This window comes from Tiliqua scincoides, chromosome 9 (assembly GCF_035046505.1).
Source record: "Tiliqua scincoides isolate rTilSci1 chromosome 9, rTilSci1.hap2, whole genome shotgun sequence".
NCBI lineage: Eukaryota > Metazoa > Chordata > Lepidosauria > Squamata > Scincidae > Tiliqua > Tiliqua scincoides.
The window spans coordinates 6,960,811-6,977,210 of record NC_089829.1 but is presented as its reverse complement, the minus strand read 5'-3'; the positions used below and the strand labels follow the sequence as shown (position 1 = coordinate 6,977,210).

Below are 16,400 nucleotides of genomic sequence, written 5' to 3'. Positions count from 1 at the left end.
GCAGCTCAGAGCTAACCTTTCCATGCTGTTTTCCCATTATCTCCTCCCTTGCAGCTGAAATCTTATACGGGGCAAATAGCAATTCGGAAAGATCAAATAAGGGGACAAAGGTTATGCCTTCCTTCCCCAGTATCATGCTTCCAGGAGCTATTTGTGTGTGTGTTTTAAACCATGTTACCCTGCACATACCCAATCTTGGATGCTAAGCAGGGTCAGGCCTGGTTAGTACTTGGATGGGAGACCGCCTGGGAATACCAGGTGCTGTGGGTTTATACCATAGTCTTTCGAGACTGAAGGTTGCCAACCGTTTAAACCATGTCTAATCTGTCCCTATGTATTCGAGGAATAAGACAACAGGACAAGTGTGTTAAATGAGATTCACTTGGAGTCATCTGGAAGGAGATATATTTTGCAATAGCTAAGCAGAATATTTACCATGTGAAATATGGTGGCATCCCTCCTTGCACCTTCAGTACCTTGAGAGGGGTGTGTGTGTGTGTGTGTGTGTGTGTGTGTGTGTGTGTGTGTCTGTGTGTGTGTGTGTGTGTGTTAATCTGCTTCCAAGTGATGGGCCTGAGACTTGCAAATTAGAGGGAGTCAATGTCAGACTTTAAAAATATCCCAAGAGCAAGCAAGAGAGGTGAATGAGTTTGATGTGGCTTTTTAAATATGTGTCCTACCTTTTGCTCTGTCCATTCCCACTTCTTGCTCTTGTGGATTCTGCGTAGTGTCTCAGAATCTGAAACTGAGGCTCTGGGACCCAATTCCAGGCCCTAGCACTAAGGCCTAGCCTAAAGAACATTGGAGTAGAAGCTCCCAGAGGCCAAACTCTCTGGAGAACTGGCGTGCCCCATTCCAGAAACCTTGAACTCTCTGGGGCCTGCCCAACAACACTGGCGACAGGCAAGGTGGGACTTGAGTGAGAGGGTGCTGTCCCTGTAAGGCTCCCCCTGGTTTCCAGGTAGAACAGGGGTGCCCAAACCCCGGCCCTGGGGCCACTTGCGGACCTCAAGGACTCCTAATCTGGCCCTCAGGGTGCCCCCAGTCTCCAATGAGCCTCTGGCCCTCTGGAGACTTGCTGGAGCCCGCGCTGGCCGGATGCAATTGCTCTCAGTGTGACGGCCAACGGTTCGACCTCTCGCGTGAGCTGTGGGACGAGGGCTCTCTCCACTGCTTGCTGTTTCACGTCTGCGATGCAGCAGCAAAGGAAAGACAGGCCATGCTTTGTGCAAGACCTTTTATAAGCTACTGCAAGACCGTCATTCATTCATATAAGTTCCATCTCTAATATATTCATTTATGTAAATTTATTCAAATTTGAAATGTAAACTAATTTTTTTTTTCCCCCCAGCCCTCGACACAGTGTCAGAGAGATGATGTAGCCCTCCTGCCAAAAAGTTTGGACACCCCTTGAGGTAGAAAGACAACCTGTGGGAGGAAGCATTGAAGGGCCTTAACCTGACTCTTGTTAGAGCAGCTTCCTCCCTGAACGCTGTCCATGGTACTACACCTCCAACCTTCCTTGCCCACCAGCAGCTAATTTCACCTTTGTGGACCTCCACTCGTGGGCAGAACACAGCCACATCCTTCTCTGCTGGCCCCCCTTCCCAATATCATTCTGCCTTTCTGTCCCTAGACATTGCATGGTTACCAGTTCTAAAGCTTTGGAGCAGTTGAAATGTTTGGAAGCGTTCCATAGCAAACCTCAGCCACAGAGCCAGTCATTGGAGAGGGCTCATTTCAAACAGCCGAAGGCAAACCAATAGCAAAGAAGTTTCAAAAAGCCCAGGTGGCTTTTGAAGACTCTTTGGGGATAAATGGGCAAAGGCACAATGTTTTGGGGGTTTAATCTGATGCCTCAATCTCTGCAGCCACAGCCCCTGTGCTTTAAAAAAAATGTCAAAAACTGTTTTGATTAAAAACCAAAATAGATATTTCACCTTTGCCAAATGGCCTCACCATATCCTCTCTCCGCTATGGTTTCGCACTGCTCAGGTGCCGGACGACAGGACAGACTCCAAACCCCTGGGCGCGACTAAACTGGAGAAGGAGATTTTTGCTCAAAAGTTGGTGAAGCTGCGGCGTGGGTTCATTCACAGGCACCGAGTCTCTGGACGTGAATATAAGGGGTGCCCTTTCTATAGCAAGCCAAGCCTCATTCATTTTAAGGTTGGTGCAGATTTGTCCTGTTGGGGGAAGGAAAGAAAATTCTCCAGAATCTATTTAAAAGAATAAGACAGACTTCAAATCCACAGCTCTTTAGTTCACTGGTATAGCGGAGTGGTTAAGGCTGCAATCCTATACATGCTTACTTGGGAGGAAGTCCCATTGGCCTGGGTCAACTTCAGTATCTCAGTCTAAGCTTCTTTTCCCTTGCTGCCTTCCCTAGACCCCTGTTTCTTCCATGCTTCCTTTCTTAGGACCTTCTGCCAGCAGTGCCTCTCTAGAATTGGCTAAGCAACTGTGTTGGACACATTCCTGCCTGCCTTTCCTCCGATGACATCAGAGCAGTTCAACCAGTCACTGCCAAGGGCTTTGTCATCACCACCGCTGCTTAAACCTCTTACTGCACTCCAGCATGGATAATATCTCAATTTATTTCTAGGACTTCGATATTGGTAAAACCTACAAGAAGAAGATGATTTTGATCAACGCGTTCTACACCATTAATTATTGCAAGCTGGATGGAGTCAGTGAACATTTAAAGGATTTTTTCACGGTTGAGTACGTAAATGTGATAGTTACGGAGCTGGACTCTGGGGTGGCATCTGGGGAAAACATTTGACATGAACATGCAGCTGCTGGGTCCACTAGGTCAGCATTGCGTCCCCTCCCAGTCCTACACCCGAGGTGACTACGTAGTCCTGCTTCAGAAAAGAGCAGGAAAAGAGTGAAATTTCCCCATCATATATTTTCTCCTCAGTGGCATAGCCAGAGGGGGTGCAAAGCATTAACTTTTGCAGGTGCCTGAACATGCCATGCAAGTGCCCCCCTCCCCTTCAGAGGTCATTCCAGGTGGTATGCATAGCATTTGCCACTATCTACGCCACGGTTCCCCCCTGCTCCCGCTGATTTCTTGCACAGCTCCAACTTTTCTCTGTCTAAATGGGAGCGTTGGTGTTCTTTTTAACCAAGCTCAGCCTGCATAGAAAGCTGAAGCATCCAGTCCTAGAGAAACCACTCGTGATATTGATGTTGCTGTCATGGCCCAGTGAAGCGATGCGGTGAATTCTCTACCCTAAGTGAGCAAATTGTTTGACTGCGCTATCCAATTTCACTCTCCAGAGACTTTTCTTGCAGCTTCTTGTCTGGCTGGGGATGGGAGGTGCAACTGGGGACCAGAGGCAGCTCAGTAAGATAATATGGCTGCTTGAGAGTCTTCCCCTGCACTTTTCAAGGTGCCAAGACAGCAGCCTTCCTGCCCTGACATTTCTCCTTGCTGCTTGCTCTCAGAGATCTTGATCAGTCTGGCTGTCATGGGGGGGGGGGGGTTTAGAACGTAAGAACAGCCCCACTGGATCAGGCCATAGGCCCATCTAGTCCAGCTTCCTGTATCTCACAGCGGCCCACCAAATGCCCCAGGGAGCACACCAGATCACAAGAGACCTCATCCTGGCGCCCTCCCTTGCATCTGGCCTTCTGACACAGCCCATTTCTAAAATCAGGAGGTTGCGCATACACATCATGGCTTGTACCCCGTAATGGATTTTTCCTCCAGAAACTTGTCCAATCCCCTTTTAAAGGCGTCTAGGCTCTTGCTTGCGTGCTTATGTGGTTGGTTACCTTAGAAGAGAGAGCTTTCTGTTGCGCTGTCCTGCTTGATTGCCCTGATCCTGCTCATGAGAAAATGCACTCTGATGTTAGGCAAACAAGCACAAGCAATCAAATCCCTTTCACCCAACCCTTTGAGCACTGCCTCCACTTCTTCCTCTGAAGTCCTCCAAGACTCACTCACCTTGTGGTGGAACGGAAGATGTCTGTGGAGCACGGGACCCTCCAGTCCCTGGTGGTACATGTTTTTTTCCCAGTTTCCACTGGGTGCCTTTTCTCAGAACAGAGAAGGTACCTTCCCCTTATCGGACCCCCTGTGGGGAAAGACACTTCCCTCATGTGTATAGCACCTGTTTCCCTTCGGGAAAAGGCACAACCACATAAGTGAATAGACACAAATGAAGCTGCTGTTTATGGAGCCTGGCTTTTACTGGACCAAGCTTGGCGCTGTCAGCACTGACTAGCAGCAACTTTCCAGAGTTCCAGACCTGGGTCTTTCCCAGCCCTACTTGAAGATGCTGCCAGGGATTGAACCCCATCACATCTGACACCCGTCACAACTGATGTGCTGTCCTGATGTTGACTTAGTTGAGTGTCTAAGTCCACCCAACTAAGTACAAAATGCTCAGTTAATCGGCAAATTCACATGGCTAAACCGCAAGTGTATTCCTTCTCTCGACCCTCATTAACCACAGACACGGCTCTTATTCCTGAATCAGTTGCCTTTTTTTCCCCCAAGAAGATTACAGGCTGTAGCAGATTTGCTGCCAGGGGTGGCTCAAGTTGAGAACAGATCTGTATGGATTGGATTCAGGCTCCCTAATACTCTCTTAACAGCTTATTACGCCAACTGGTTCCAGCCGAGCGTCCGGAAATTATGCTGTACATCAAACGGCGACCAGGCGTTGTACTTTCATGTCATCCTTTAAAAGTCTCAATCAGGATTGTTTTGCAGTTGTAGATTCCACCTCATTCTCTCTCTCCCTCTCCCCCCCCCCCCGGTGCGGCACAAGGCAGGAAGTTAAGTGCTTGCCATCCTGAAGGCCGAGTTAACGGCTGCATGTCACTGGCTGAAAATGCTCTGCCTTTGCTAAGAATGGAACAACTCTCTGACCCCAAGTCCAGTGCTGTTTAGCTTATCAAAACGTATATGAAGAGGCAGTGTGGTGTAATGGTTAGAGTCAGTGGTGACAGCAGAGGGCACCCAAGTCAGTCACTACCCAAGGGCCCACCTGTCCAGGCTGACCGTTGAACTACTGGTATTAGTGGCAGTGGTGCCATCAATGTGCCAGACAAGAGGCACGGGGAGGATTCAGTGCTTTGCCCCAAGAACACCAGCAACCTGGAGCTGGCACTAGTTAGCACGCTGCTTCCACCAAAAAGACACGAGTTCAGATGCCGCTTGTCACTGAAGCTCTTTGAGTGACCTTGGACTGGCCACACCCAACCTAACCTACCTCACAGGGTTATTGTGAGATGGGGAGCAACCTACTTACCACTCCTTGGGCTCCAAAGCGAGCGGGGTTCTGTGTTTGAGGGGAGGCTGCTCTCCCAGTGGGGTCTTGGGTGCTTTGAAAAGATGCTTTGAAGAGGGAATTGGACAGACTGATGAAGGAAAAATCCATCTCAGTTTACAAGCCATGATAGCTGTGTGCAATCTCTGGGTTTCAGAGGTAGCCTATCTCCAAATGGCGGGTGCAAGAAAGTGGCAACAGGTTACAGGGAACTTATTGTCTTGTGTGCTCCCGGACGTACCTGCTGGGTCACTGTGAGATGCAGTGAGCTGGGCTAGATGGGCCCTGGGCCTGATTCAGCAGGGCTCTTCTTATGTATGCAGTGTGGTCCAGCATGAGTCAAGTTCCACAGCCAGCAACCTGGCATCTGAGGCAGAGAGTTGGTCTAGCGTAGTAGCTTTGGCTGCAGTCCTGTGCACACTTTCTTGGAAGTAAGCCTCATTTAACAGAATGGAACTTTCACTTCTAAGTAAGCGTGCCAAGGTTCACCCTGATGGAGACTGAACTGCAAACCCAGACTTCCCTGGTGCAAATCTCACCTCTGCCGTGTACTCACTAGGCCAGCCTTAAGCAAGCTGCTTGCTCTCAGTTCAGCTGAAGCTTTTTAAATGAACTATGAGAAGCATAGAGGGGGCTGTGATCAGGCTGCCAACCGCAGCAGGGATCGGGTGCTTTTGAAGAAAAAACCAGGTCAACCTCGTGCTTTCTTTGCAGTGGTGAGTGACAGCTTCTGAACATCTTGGAAAGGCTGCTTTCAGTTGTATGCGAATAGATGTATGTTTGTGAGATTAGCCAGTCAGTGGGTTTGAAAGGCAGATGAGCTTTCAAAGGGTGATCTAATTCTGTATTATTATTATCTTTTAAATGTGCCACTATAGCTTTGATCCTCCGGGCCCGATGTCTGCTGGAATGGCTTGCGAAGTCGGGGTTACCTTTAAACCGATGGTAGGAGCAATGTCCAGCTGTGGTGAATAAATGGCTTTGTGGGTTTGGTGATTGCATAAAGAATCGCGCGGACAGGAGCCCACAGTCGCGGTGCACATTTAGCAGTGACGTGTTGTGGCTCTCTCTCTCTCTCTCTCTCTCTCTCTCTCTCTCTCTCTCTCTCTCTCTCTTGCTTCCTTGGGGAAATAAGGAACAAACAAAAAATGCATCTGGAAATAAACCCAATGCCCTGGTGAAGCCACTTCCTTGGGTGGTGTCGGACTTCACACGGTGTAAAACGGTGTCTTCCCTCCAGCAGTGCAAAGAGATAGACTTGTTGCCAGTGTGGTGTGGACCCAGAAGCCAGTGGGGAGGAGGAAGAGGGCAGTGTATGCAAGAAGATGCCCACCCTTTCCATCCTTGAAGATGGCTTAAGGCAGGGGTGTCAAACATAAGGCCTGGGGGCTGGATGCGGCCCGTGGAAGCTTTTTATATGGCCCTCAGGCTTTCAGCTGCTGGGTAGTGCTGAGGTATTACTGCTGAAAGGGCAGCCCACATGAAAATTGGGCTCTCCCATATCTTGAAATATAATCTTTGAAGATGGTCCGGAAATTACAACTAGTACAGAACACGGCTGCTCGTGTGGTGGCTGGGGCACGTCGGTTTGACTCTGTCGAGCTGTTGCTCCGGCGGCTACACTGGCTGCCGGTTCTGTTCCGGGCCCAATTCAAGGTGCTAGTTTTGATTTTTAAAGCCCTTTACGGCTCGGGGCCGGGGTATTTGAGGGACCGCCTCCTTCCCTACAATCCTGCCTGTGCTCTTAGATCATCTGGGGGGGGGGCCTTTTGACTGTGCTGCCACTAAGAGATGTGAGAGGAGCGGCAGCCAGGAAGAGGGCCTTTTCGGTGGTGGCCCCCGAACTGTGGAATACCCTCCCCTTAGAACTGAGAACTGCTCCCTCGTTGATAACATTTCAGCGTGGACTTAAGAGCTTTTTATTTCAAAAAGCTTTTAATTGTTGACAGGCTGTCTGGCGTTCTTGCTTTTTATATGAAAATCCACGGGGTTTGTTTGTTAGATTTTTTTAATTATTGTAAATTGTTTTTTAATGTTGTATTTTTAAGGTGTTGTAAGCCGCCTTGTGTGCCCGTTGGGCAAAAAGGCGGGGTATAAATTAATAAAATAATAATAATAATAATCAAGATTCATATATTTTCCCTTCTGTCATTTGCAGCTAATGAGTTCCTAAGTGAGAAAGAAGTGTTTATTTTTGGTTATGACCCGTTTAACGAACTCACTTCTTGCCTAATGGCATCACTTCCGGCCCTCAGCAGGCACCATGAATGCTATACGGCCCTCTGTATGAAATGAGTGTGACACCCCTGGCTTAAGCTATTTCTGCCCGGCGTTGCATATATGCGACAGGGATCCAATGCGTACACCTGTGGGCTGGGCAGAATGGGTTAAAGATGCCTATTAAAACAACGCAGCACTTCAAAAAAAGAATGAGCCGCCAACAGATAAAACCCCAATGAAGTAACAAGCAGTAGCCCAGCTAGGCATGGAAGACAGCCATGGCTGGCCGATACAAATGGCTGCTTAAAAGTTGGGGCAGACAGATACCTGTTTTGATCCCCCCAGTAGCTTTTCTTTTTGAAAAAGCAGCAGCAGGAGAGAGGGCAGTTTGGACTGCGGTAAGGGAAAGAGGGAAAAGGAGATTTGACCCTTGGACCCTGCATCCATTTGCTGGCTTAAATTGCTGCCGCCACATTTGTTAGCCATACTTACAAGTGCGATTCCTGGGCTGGGAGGTTTTTCCCCTCTGGTTAACCTCAAATGTGCTTCCTCTCCCTCAAATGTGCCAAGACACGTGCACCTCTGCCTCAACAGCCTTTTGGTCCTCCAGGTGAACTTGTCTGGAGAGGGGGGCTTTCCAAAGGTGGAGTGCTCATGCAGAAGGGCAAAGTATGCAATTGTCACCGCAGGACGTCTCAGAAAATTGCACACGCGTTTTAATGAGCTCCGATTTGCACATACTTCACTGCAGAAAACCTGCACCGCTCAGTGGTCCAAGGGAAGCTATTGCCAAGATGTGTGGAACCTTCCTAGCACACATCGGTGGATGTCTCCAGCTCCCTCAGGCAGTGATGTCAGTGGTGCACAGGTGCCAGTGGAGAATGTTTCGAGCGCTTGGTCTAATTCGTTAGCCAATTAATTAATTAAACTGGGTCGAGCAACCGCTTCTGTACGCACCATGTGCGGCGGCCAATGTGTGAATTATGATATCGTGGTATATGGGTGAATTATAGCCTAATAAATTTGACGCTGTGAAGCTTGTGTATGTTGAAGCGCCCTGATTTGCGCTGCATATGTTTACAGATTTAAAAAAAAAAAAATTAATCAGATGGGCTAAAATGATGCTGAATTGGCTGGGAACTGCCCCCCCGAGTCCTTCATGGCCCTCTCTTTCTGTCCTCCTCTCCTTTTAGATCAATGAAGACCTTGAAGGAGAAATTGCCTTTTTATCTCAGATTGGTTCCTTTTCCATCCCACTGAAATGTTCCACCAAGAAATGTGTGGTAAGTCCAAGGTTTATCCTCCTTGAGTCTTTGGATGAGACTAGTTTGTGCCAGGATACAGATATGAAACTGTCAGGACTTGCATTTGCAACTCTGGTGAAATAGAGGATATTTCTCACTGTTTATTAAAGTGCCCTTTATATGAGCTGCCTAGGTCAAAATATTTATTTAACATTATTGCTCCGTTCCAAGAGAGATCCACCTCAGTTCTGATTTGCTGGCTTCTTGCTGACTCTGATGTCACCTATAAAGTGGCTATCTTTGCCCTTGTGGCAAAGAAAATACGAGCTAATTTTTTGTTGCCTTAAATTTAAATTTTCTTGTCCTCTTTACTAGTTGGTAAGATCCTGAAGGTTGAAGCTTTTCTCACTTTTGAATCACTTTAAATATTTTATGATTCTGACCCATGTTGAGCATTAATTTTCTTTGTCTCATTTTATGTGTCTGGAAGGCTGAAATGTTATTGCCTGTTTTATATGTGTATACTGTAGTATGTGCTTTTATACATTGTAATGACCAATGCTTATACAATAAATTCCTAAATTCGAAACAGATATGAAACTGATTGTGTTAGGGGGATGGTGAAAAAGTATATATTTCTCTTTTTCTTAGCCATAGATCCACCCCTGATTTAGTCCTGAACACCATTGCTCCCTCTTGATTTCAGTAACACTTCTGTGAAATGGGTATTTTTTCGTGTTTATAAAATAGCTGTGAGTTGCCTGTTGTAGCCATTGCAGACCGTTCCTTTCATACATTTCTCAGGAAGCTGGGCTCAGCTCAGACAGTCAATGATGTTAGTTTCTCCAACTTGTTTTCGTCTTCCCTCAAGTCCAGGGCAGCAAAGGTTAACCTGAGGCCATCTGGGGATACTGTTGACCTCCTCCCCTCTCCCACCAGGCTCCAACTACTGGCTGAACCCTTCTCCAACACTAGATTTTTTTTGCATATACTTCAAGGTTTGGCAGTCTCCAAGCCCCGCCTCTGAAATCTGGCAGCCTTACTTGGACATTTCATTCTCAATTTAAAAAATCTGTAGTTCGGAATCAGAAATGCACCAGAACCCCAGCCTTTTCTCCTCCTGTTGCTCATGCCGACCTTGCCACAAGATGTCCTGGTTTCTCAAACCACAGTTTGCCATGCCATTCAATTTGAGATATTATGGTTTGAGCACTCCCTTTACAAACCAGAGCTGCAGAGCGGCATCAAAAAGGTGGAGGGAAGCAGCTGAGCACTCAGCGCATTCTTGATGTTTAAAAACACCATAGCCTGATGGGACAGAGAACATTACATCTGAACCGGGCCTCATGTTTATGTGCGTTTGCCTGAGTATTGAAATAATCCTTGGCCGTTCTTCTCCAAGTGCCCTGCCCTTCCTCAAGCCATGGAAGTGAGGCAAATGGTGATCAGGGGCAGGACCTCTTTTGTGGTGGCACCTCAGCTGTGTCACAGGCTCCCTAGAGAAGCCTGCCTGGTGCTGAGCCTTATTCAGCACTAAGTGGAGATAGCATTTGCCCAGAGGTCATTTAGATTTATTTCACATGATAGGGACCTGTGTTCCATTTAGCTCAATGTTGTCTACACTGACTGGCAGCATCTACTGCCTGCTGAGTCCGGCCTTTATTCCATCTCGCTCAGGATTGTCAATGCTGACTGGCAGCAGCTGCCTAGGTTTCAGAGAAGGGTCTTTCCCAGCCTTTTCTGGAGATGCTTCTAGAGGTTGACCTGGGAACATTCAGTATGTGAAACACATATTTTGCCCATACGTGTCCTCCTGGAGCGCCCAAGAATGTCCATCTTCTATTTAAATATTGTCACTAAAGCTTTGGTTGGTTTTAAATGCATTTATATTTTTACGCGAGAGACCACAGTCTTCCCAAAAAGCAGCATGTAGGTGGCTCCATTTAAAAGCCTGTCTGACTGTAATGCAGGAAGATGATGTCTTCAGAGAATGTGTCCCTAAAATTAGCTGTGCAGTCAAAAAACGACTTCATCTTCACATCTCGTCAAGTGGCTCCCGGTAAAAGTTTATGAACCGTTTTTGCTATTCCATTGTTAGCCGCCTTGGTTTTTTTCTCCTCTTATTTCTTTCTTGAGAACATTGCAAGCTGGATAATCTGCGCCAAGTTCAACCCAGCGCACTGTTTGGAGATTCACCAGCTCTTCCAAGGACAGCTGCTTTCCTTTTAGTGTAAATATTTCACTCCTTCAAAGGCTGGTAGCCAGTGGCTCAACCCATGCAGGATTTGTTCTGTGAGGTGTGGCAGAGAAACAGCCCTGCCCCCCCATGACATGTGGCAAGGGGGAGGCAGCCCTGCTGTCCTAAAATGGAAGGTGGTCAAAGCTGGGGTTGTTGAATGGGTGAAGGTTTCCAGTATATTTCTAGTCTGCTTCCTACAGTCTGAGCTGGATGGGTTGAGCTGGGCTGATCCCAACTGTGATGTGGGGAGGATTAGGAGTAAGTAGGTAATAGGGCATGGGAACAGGGAGTAGCACATAGGTCATTTATGTCATTTAGATTTATGTCAACATCAGGTGCATGATCCAGCTGTCTCCCAGTAAACCAATGATGCCCAATAGGGAAGCTTACTGAACACCTGTGGGATATAGCTGACAACGGTGGACCAGTCTCATACTTAGTCAGGACCTGTTTAACAATTTTATTTTACTTACAGTATTTTTACCTTGCCTTTTCCCCCCAAGGGGACCCATGGTGGCTTACAAAAACAGATTCAAAAAGGTACAAAGAACATGAAACCACAGTTAAAAAATAAAGATTGCACAATGAGCTAAAACCTATGAAATATTAACCAATCTTAAAACAATAAAATAAATCCTTTATTATAATAAAACAGAACAGCAGCAACCACCTTATAAAAGAGGAAAACCAAGCCTGTAAAAGCCAGACTTGATCTTGGAAGCTAAGCAGGGTCAAGCCTGGTTAGTACTTGGATGGGGGACCGCCTGGGAATACCGGGTGCTGCAGGCTTATACCATGATCTCGGAAGCTAAGCAGGGTCAGGCCTGGTTAGTACTTGGATGGGAGACCGCCTGGGAATACCGGGTGCTGTAGGCTTATACCATGATCTCGGAAGCTAAGCAGGGTCAGGCCTGGTTAGTACTTGGATGGGAGACCGCCTGGGAATACCGGGTGCTGTAGGCTTATACCATGATCTCGGAAGCTAAGCAGGGTCAAGCCTGGTTAGTACTTGGATGGGGGACCGCCTGGGAATACCGGGTGCTGCAGGCTTATACCATGATCTCGGAAGCTAAGCAGGGTCAAGCCTGGTTAGTACTTGGATGGGGGACCGCCTGGGAATACCGGGTGCTGCAGGCTTATACCATGATCTCGGAAGCTAAGCAGGGTCAGGCCTGGTTAGTACTTGGATGGGAGACCGCCTGGGAATACCGGGTGCTGTAGGCTTATACCATGATCTTGGAAGCTAAGCAGGGTCAAGCCTGGTTAGTACTTGGATGAGAGACCGCCTGGGAATACCGGGTGCTGTAGGCTTATACCATAGTCTTTCGAGACTGAAGGTTGCCAACCATTAAAAGGCTGATATCATTAAAAGGCCAAGAGCTCAGAAGGCTTGTCTAAAAAAAGAATGGCCTCAGGCCTTGCTGGAAAGTCTGCAAGGAGGGAGCAGTTCATGAATAAAGAGGGAGGGAATTTCATAGCACTGGTGCCACTACTGAGAAGGCCCTTTTGCTTGCCACCACTCCTCTACCTCCCTAGGCGAAGGCACTCATAAGAGGGCATTTTCTGATTGCCCTAGGACAGTGGTTCCCAACCTTTAGAAGTTCATGGACCACTGAGACAAAAACTGGAATTGTCATGGACCACTCGTGGCTGTGGAGAGTCTGGTCTCTGCCCTCTCTGGTGGTCTGCCTACCAAGTGCTCCCCCTTGGACTGTCAGAGAGGACGGAGAATGCCCTGCGCACAGCCAACTCTTCAATGACTGTGGCTGTGGGCAGTTCATTCTCTGCCCTCTTTGGTGGCCCATGAGAGATTGCTTGCATGGTGAGACACGGGAAGTGATCAAAGGTGATTTTTTTTTTCCTGACACCTTGTGGACCACTTCTCGGAGTCTCGTGGACCACCTGTGGTCCCAGGACCACAGGTTGGGAACCAGTGCCCTAGGGGATGAGCTGGTTTGTGTAGAAGTAAGTGGTCTCTCAAATACCCTCAATTCCCTTTATAATTGTTGTATTATTTTTTTAAAATGATATAGGTGAGTGGGTCTGTTGGGACCACGGGATCCTTCTCCAACCACACAGCCCTCCCCCCTTTTCAGCATCCCATCTTCCCACCTATTTGGGGCAAAGTGCCATGCCTCTCTCCCATGGGGTGTATTTTCAGCTCTGTATTTTCAATGGTGGCTGAGCTAAGTGCTATGTGAAATTGGCTCATGACTCCTGACCCACCAGTTTGAGAAACGTTGCAAATATATAGTGTGCTATTCATGTACGTGGCCCTTTACATTAATCAAAAAGGATAAATCCCTGTCCCAAGGAACTTACAATCAAAATATTGATGCAAGAAAGAAAACAGAGTGGGGGCTTGGAGAACCTGGATAAATCATGGGTGGGGGTGTACGTGCAGGGGGGGGGATAAAAAAAATCTGCCTCCCTCTTGACACTTGAAGCCCTTTATTTGCTTCCTCCCCCAAATGTGTTGCGACATGGATTGCTTAGAATGTTTATTTTCTTTTAAGTTGATCTTTTTTTTTTTCTTCCCTTCTTATCAACCCCTTGCACAGAAATGGTACAAGAGAGGCTCAGCCTGAAAAAAAACAAAGCCCTTCCTTTTGTTTGCTAAAATGAGGTAGTTTCTATACAGAAGTCAAAGGGAGGTGGGGGGAGAAGCCAGCCCTCTGTGACTTTGCCTTTCCAAGCGGCAATGAGAAATCTAAGGACGTGCTTGAGATGGTAGATGTTAGTTTAACTGACATTCCTGCCTATATAGGACAGTGGTAATTATGCTTCTTTTCCCCCCCTCCCCCTTCCCATCCTGTCTTTACAGCTGGCATTAGATAAAGAGCTCATTGACTTTGGCACTCATGTGGTGGGAGAGACAATTTCACGGACCATCACCTTGACGAACAGTGGAGCCCTGGGAACGCGATTCCGGCTCCGCAGATCAGCTGGCCCCGACGTGACACAGGCTGTACCAGTGCTGCCGTCCTTCAGCTCGATTATGGTGAGTTTGCTTAAACTCCTTGGATGGGCTTAGCGCCTCTAAACAGCATCGATCAGCAGATATGGGGGGGGGAGGTTTTAAACAGTCTGTAGGTCCTCCTTCCTGGGTGATACGCGGACACCGGCACTTTCCTTGCACCGACTAGGAAGAGGGACTCTATTTCTTTTTCTGAAACAGTTGTCTACAAAGTCTTGCCTATCTTTTGGGGATAGGGCCCTTGCTTGGTGTTCGCTCACCTGCCTGGCATTAGGAATCTCCCTGGTTCAATTCCTGGCAGCATCTCCAGGTGTGGTTGAGGCAGACCCTCCTCTGAAACCCTGGTATGTTGCTGCCAGTCTGGGTTGTCTTCATTGAGCCGGATGAACAAAGTTTGTGTACGTGCATGTAGAATTGAGCTGGATGTCCTTTTTCAAAGACTTTCAGATTTGTAGCTCAGTCCTTTTTTTTTTTTTTTTTTATAAACATTGTATTGGTTGGGAAAGAAGAGTCCAGCCCAAAATTAATCTGTGCAACTCCATGCCACAGTATGTGGTGATGACACCTGGCCTAGATGCCTTTAAATTGGACAGATTGCTGGAGGAAAAGTCCAGCACAGGTTTCATGTCATGATGACTGCGTTTCAGTGGTTGCTTGTCTCTGAATGCCAGGTGCAAAGGAGTGGCAACAGGATGCAGGTCTCTTGTTGCCTTGTGTGCTCCCTGAGACATCTGGTGGGCCACTGTGAGGTACAGGAAGCTGGACTAGATGGGCCTTTGGCCTGATCCAGCAGGGCTGATGTTCTTATGCTTCTGAAACTGGGCTAGACAGACCACTGGTCTGATCTAGGAAAAAGAAGCTTTTTGATTGAACTTGCGAACGGGCAATATCTGATGTCAGTGTCTCCTCCGCCTTCTCCCTACCAATCAGCAAACACTTCCAAGCAATGAACACAGTTGTGTTGTTTGTAAGCTGCTCTTTAATCCGCATCCTGTTTTCACTGCAGTTGTTGGGACTGAATCTCCAGCTTTAGGCCCCACTGAGGGCATCCAAAAATGCAGCAAGCCCTCCATGTAACAGACTTCAGAAGCAACAGATACTGTCAGTCTCTTCAAAAACTAGTCACATTTGTGCATTGTCAGAAAGGCATTTGGATGTAGTGGGCTTTCAGCCTGAAGCAATACCCCTTTCCGTCCTGTTAGATCCGATAAATTGAGGGTTCGCTGTAATTAAAAAGTCGACTGGTAGGAGAGCCCAAAATAAAACAGCTCTGCGTAACTCTTCTCCTTAGATCTTTGAGCCTTCAGATGAGAAAATCTCCAGCGTGAAACGTGGAAGTAGCCGTAGTTCGGGGCCCTTCTTTCCTGAGAAGGAAACTGTCTCTTTTTCCCACCTTGAAAAAGTTATCCAGCTCACCCCTCCAACTCATAATACCGGTAAGATTCTGGTTCATGAAATGAAATGTGAATTCCTGTTGTATGGGTAACGGGGAAATGTCTTGAGCAGGCTGCCTTTGTCTCTGCCATGGCTCTCCCCCCCCCCAACTCGAAGACCCATGGTGAAGGAGCTCAGGACTGGGGCTAGCCCAATGACAGAGGCAAATAGGGAGACCTTCAAATCTCCCTAGGCGCCTGCTACAACTTTGTAGATGACTTGGAGGGGCTCAAGCTATGATCTGGGGCAAGAGTTGTGCTTACCCCCAAGTCAGTCTGATGGATGCAGGGATCTGGTTCCTGGGGGTAAAAAAAATTTTAACACCCCCAAGGGACCAGATGCCCAGATCACTTTCCGGGGCATCCAGAAGGTGGTCTGAGGTGAGGGGAGGCCTCGCTGGGCTTCAGAAGGCTCTTACCATTTTTGCTAAAACCAGAAGTGCCTTTCAAAGACCTCTAGAAGGCCTCTGAGGTCTTTTGAGTCTTGGGGAGGCTGCACATGGCCTCTCGGGCCTTGCAAGGCCTCTGGAAAGGCATCCCTCTGGCACCCCCAAGGGTGTAACCCATTGCAATTGACCTCCTGACTCCCCCTAGCTATGTCACTGGATGGATGGAGAGATCTTGGGTTCCCAAACAAGTGTTGTATCCCTGACTTGGGGCTTTGACATGGGTCCATTGCCTTCTGTGCTCTTGAAGCACTCAGGGTGGCGATGGCGTGACTATGGCTGGAGCAAAGCACCAGTGGGGGGGGGGGCGTCAGATCTCCCAAAAATAGCAGCATTCCCAGCCATGGTGTCTTTGAGTCTCACACAATAGTTACATCATCAAACTGCATTTTGTTTAGTCCCCTTTTCCTCTTGGCAGGCTTCGGTCCCATCACAGGTCACAAACACGCTTAAAATTGCGCTCAGATTGTACACTGGCAACCTTATCAGGGAAAGCAAAGTCTCTCCAAATCTCTCTGGATTTTCTTCCTGAGATTTCAGATCATTATTACTATTC

General features: G+C 47.8%; 1 protein-coding gene across 1 annotated transcript in view; it reads left to right on the top strand.

Moving 5' to 3' along the window:
• The window catches only part of CFAP74 (cilia and flagella associated protein 74), a 123,123-nt gene that overhangs the window by 57,831 nt on the left and 48,892 nt on the right, over positions 1-16,400 (top strand). The window contains 6 exon segments of the mRNA XM_066637397.1: positions 1,996-2,169; positions 2,606-2,724; positions 6,164-6,230; positions 8,699-8,788; positions 13,813-13,989; positions 15,257-15,401. Of these exon segments, the coding sequence (XP_066493494.1) occupies positions 1,996-2,169; positions 2,606-2,724; positions 6,164-6,230; positions 8,699-8,788; positions 13,813-13,989; positions 15,257-15,401 (772 nt within the window).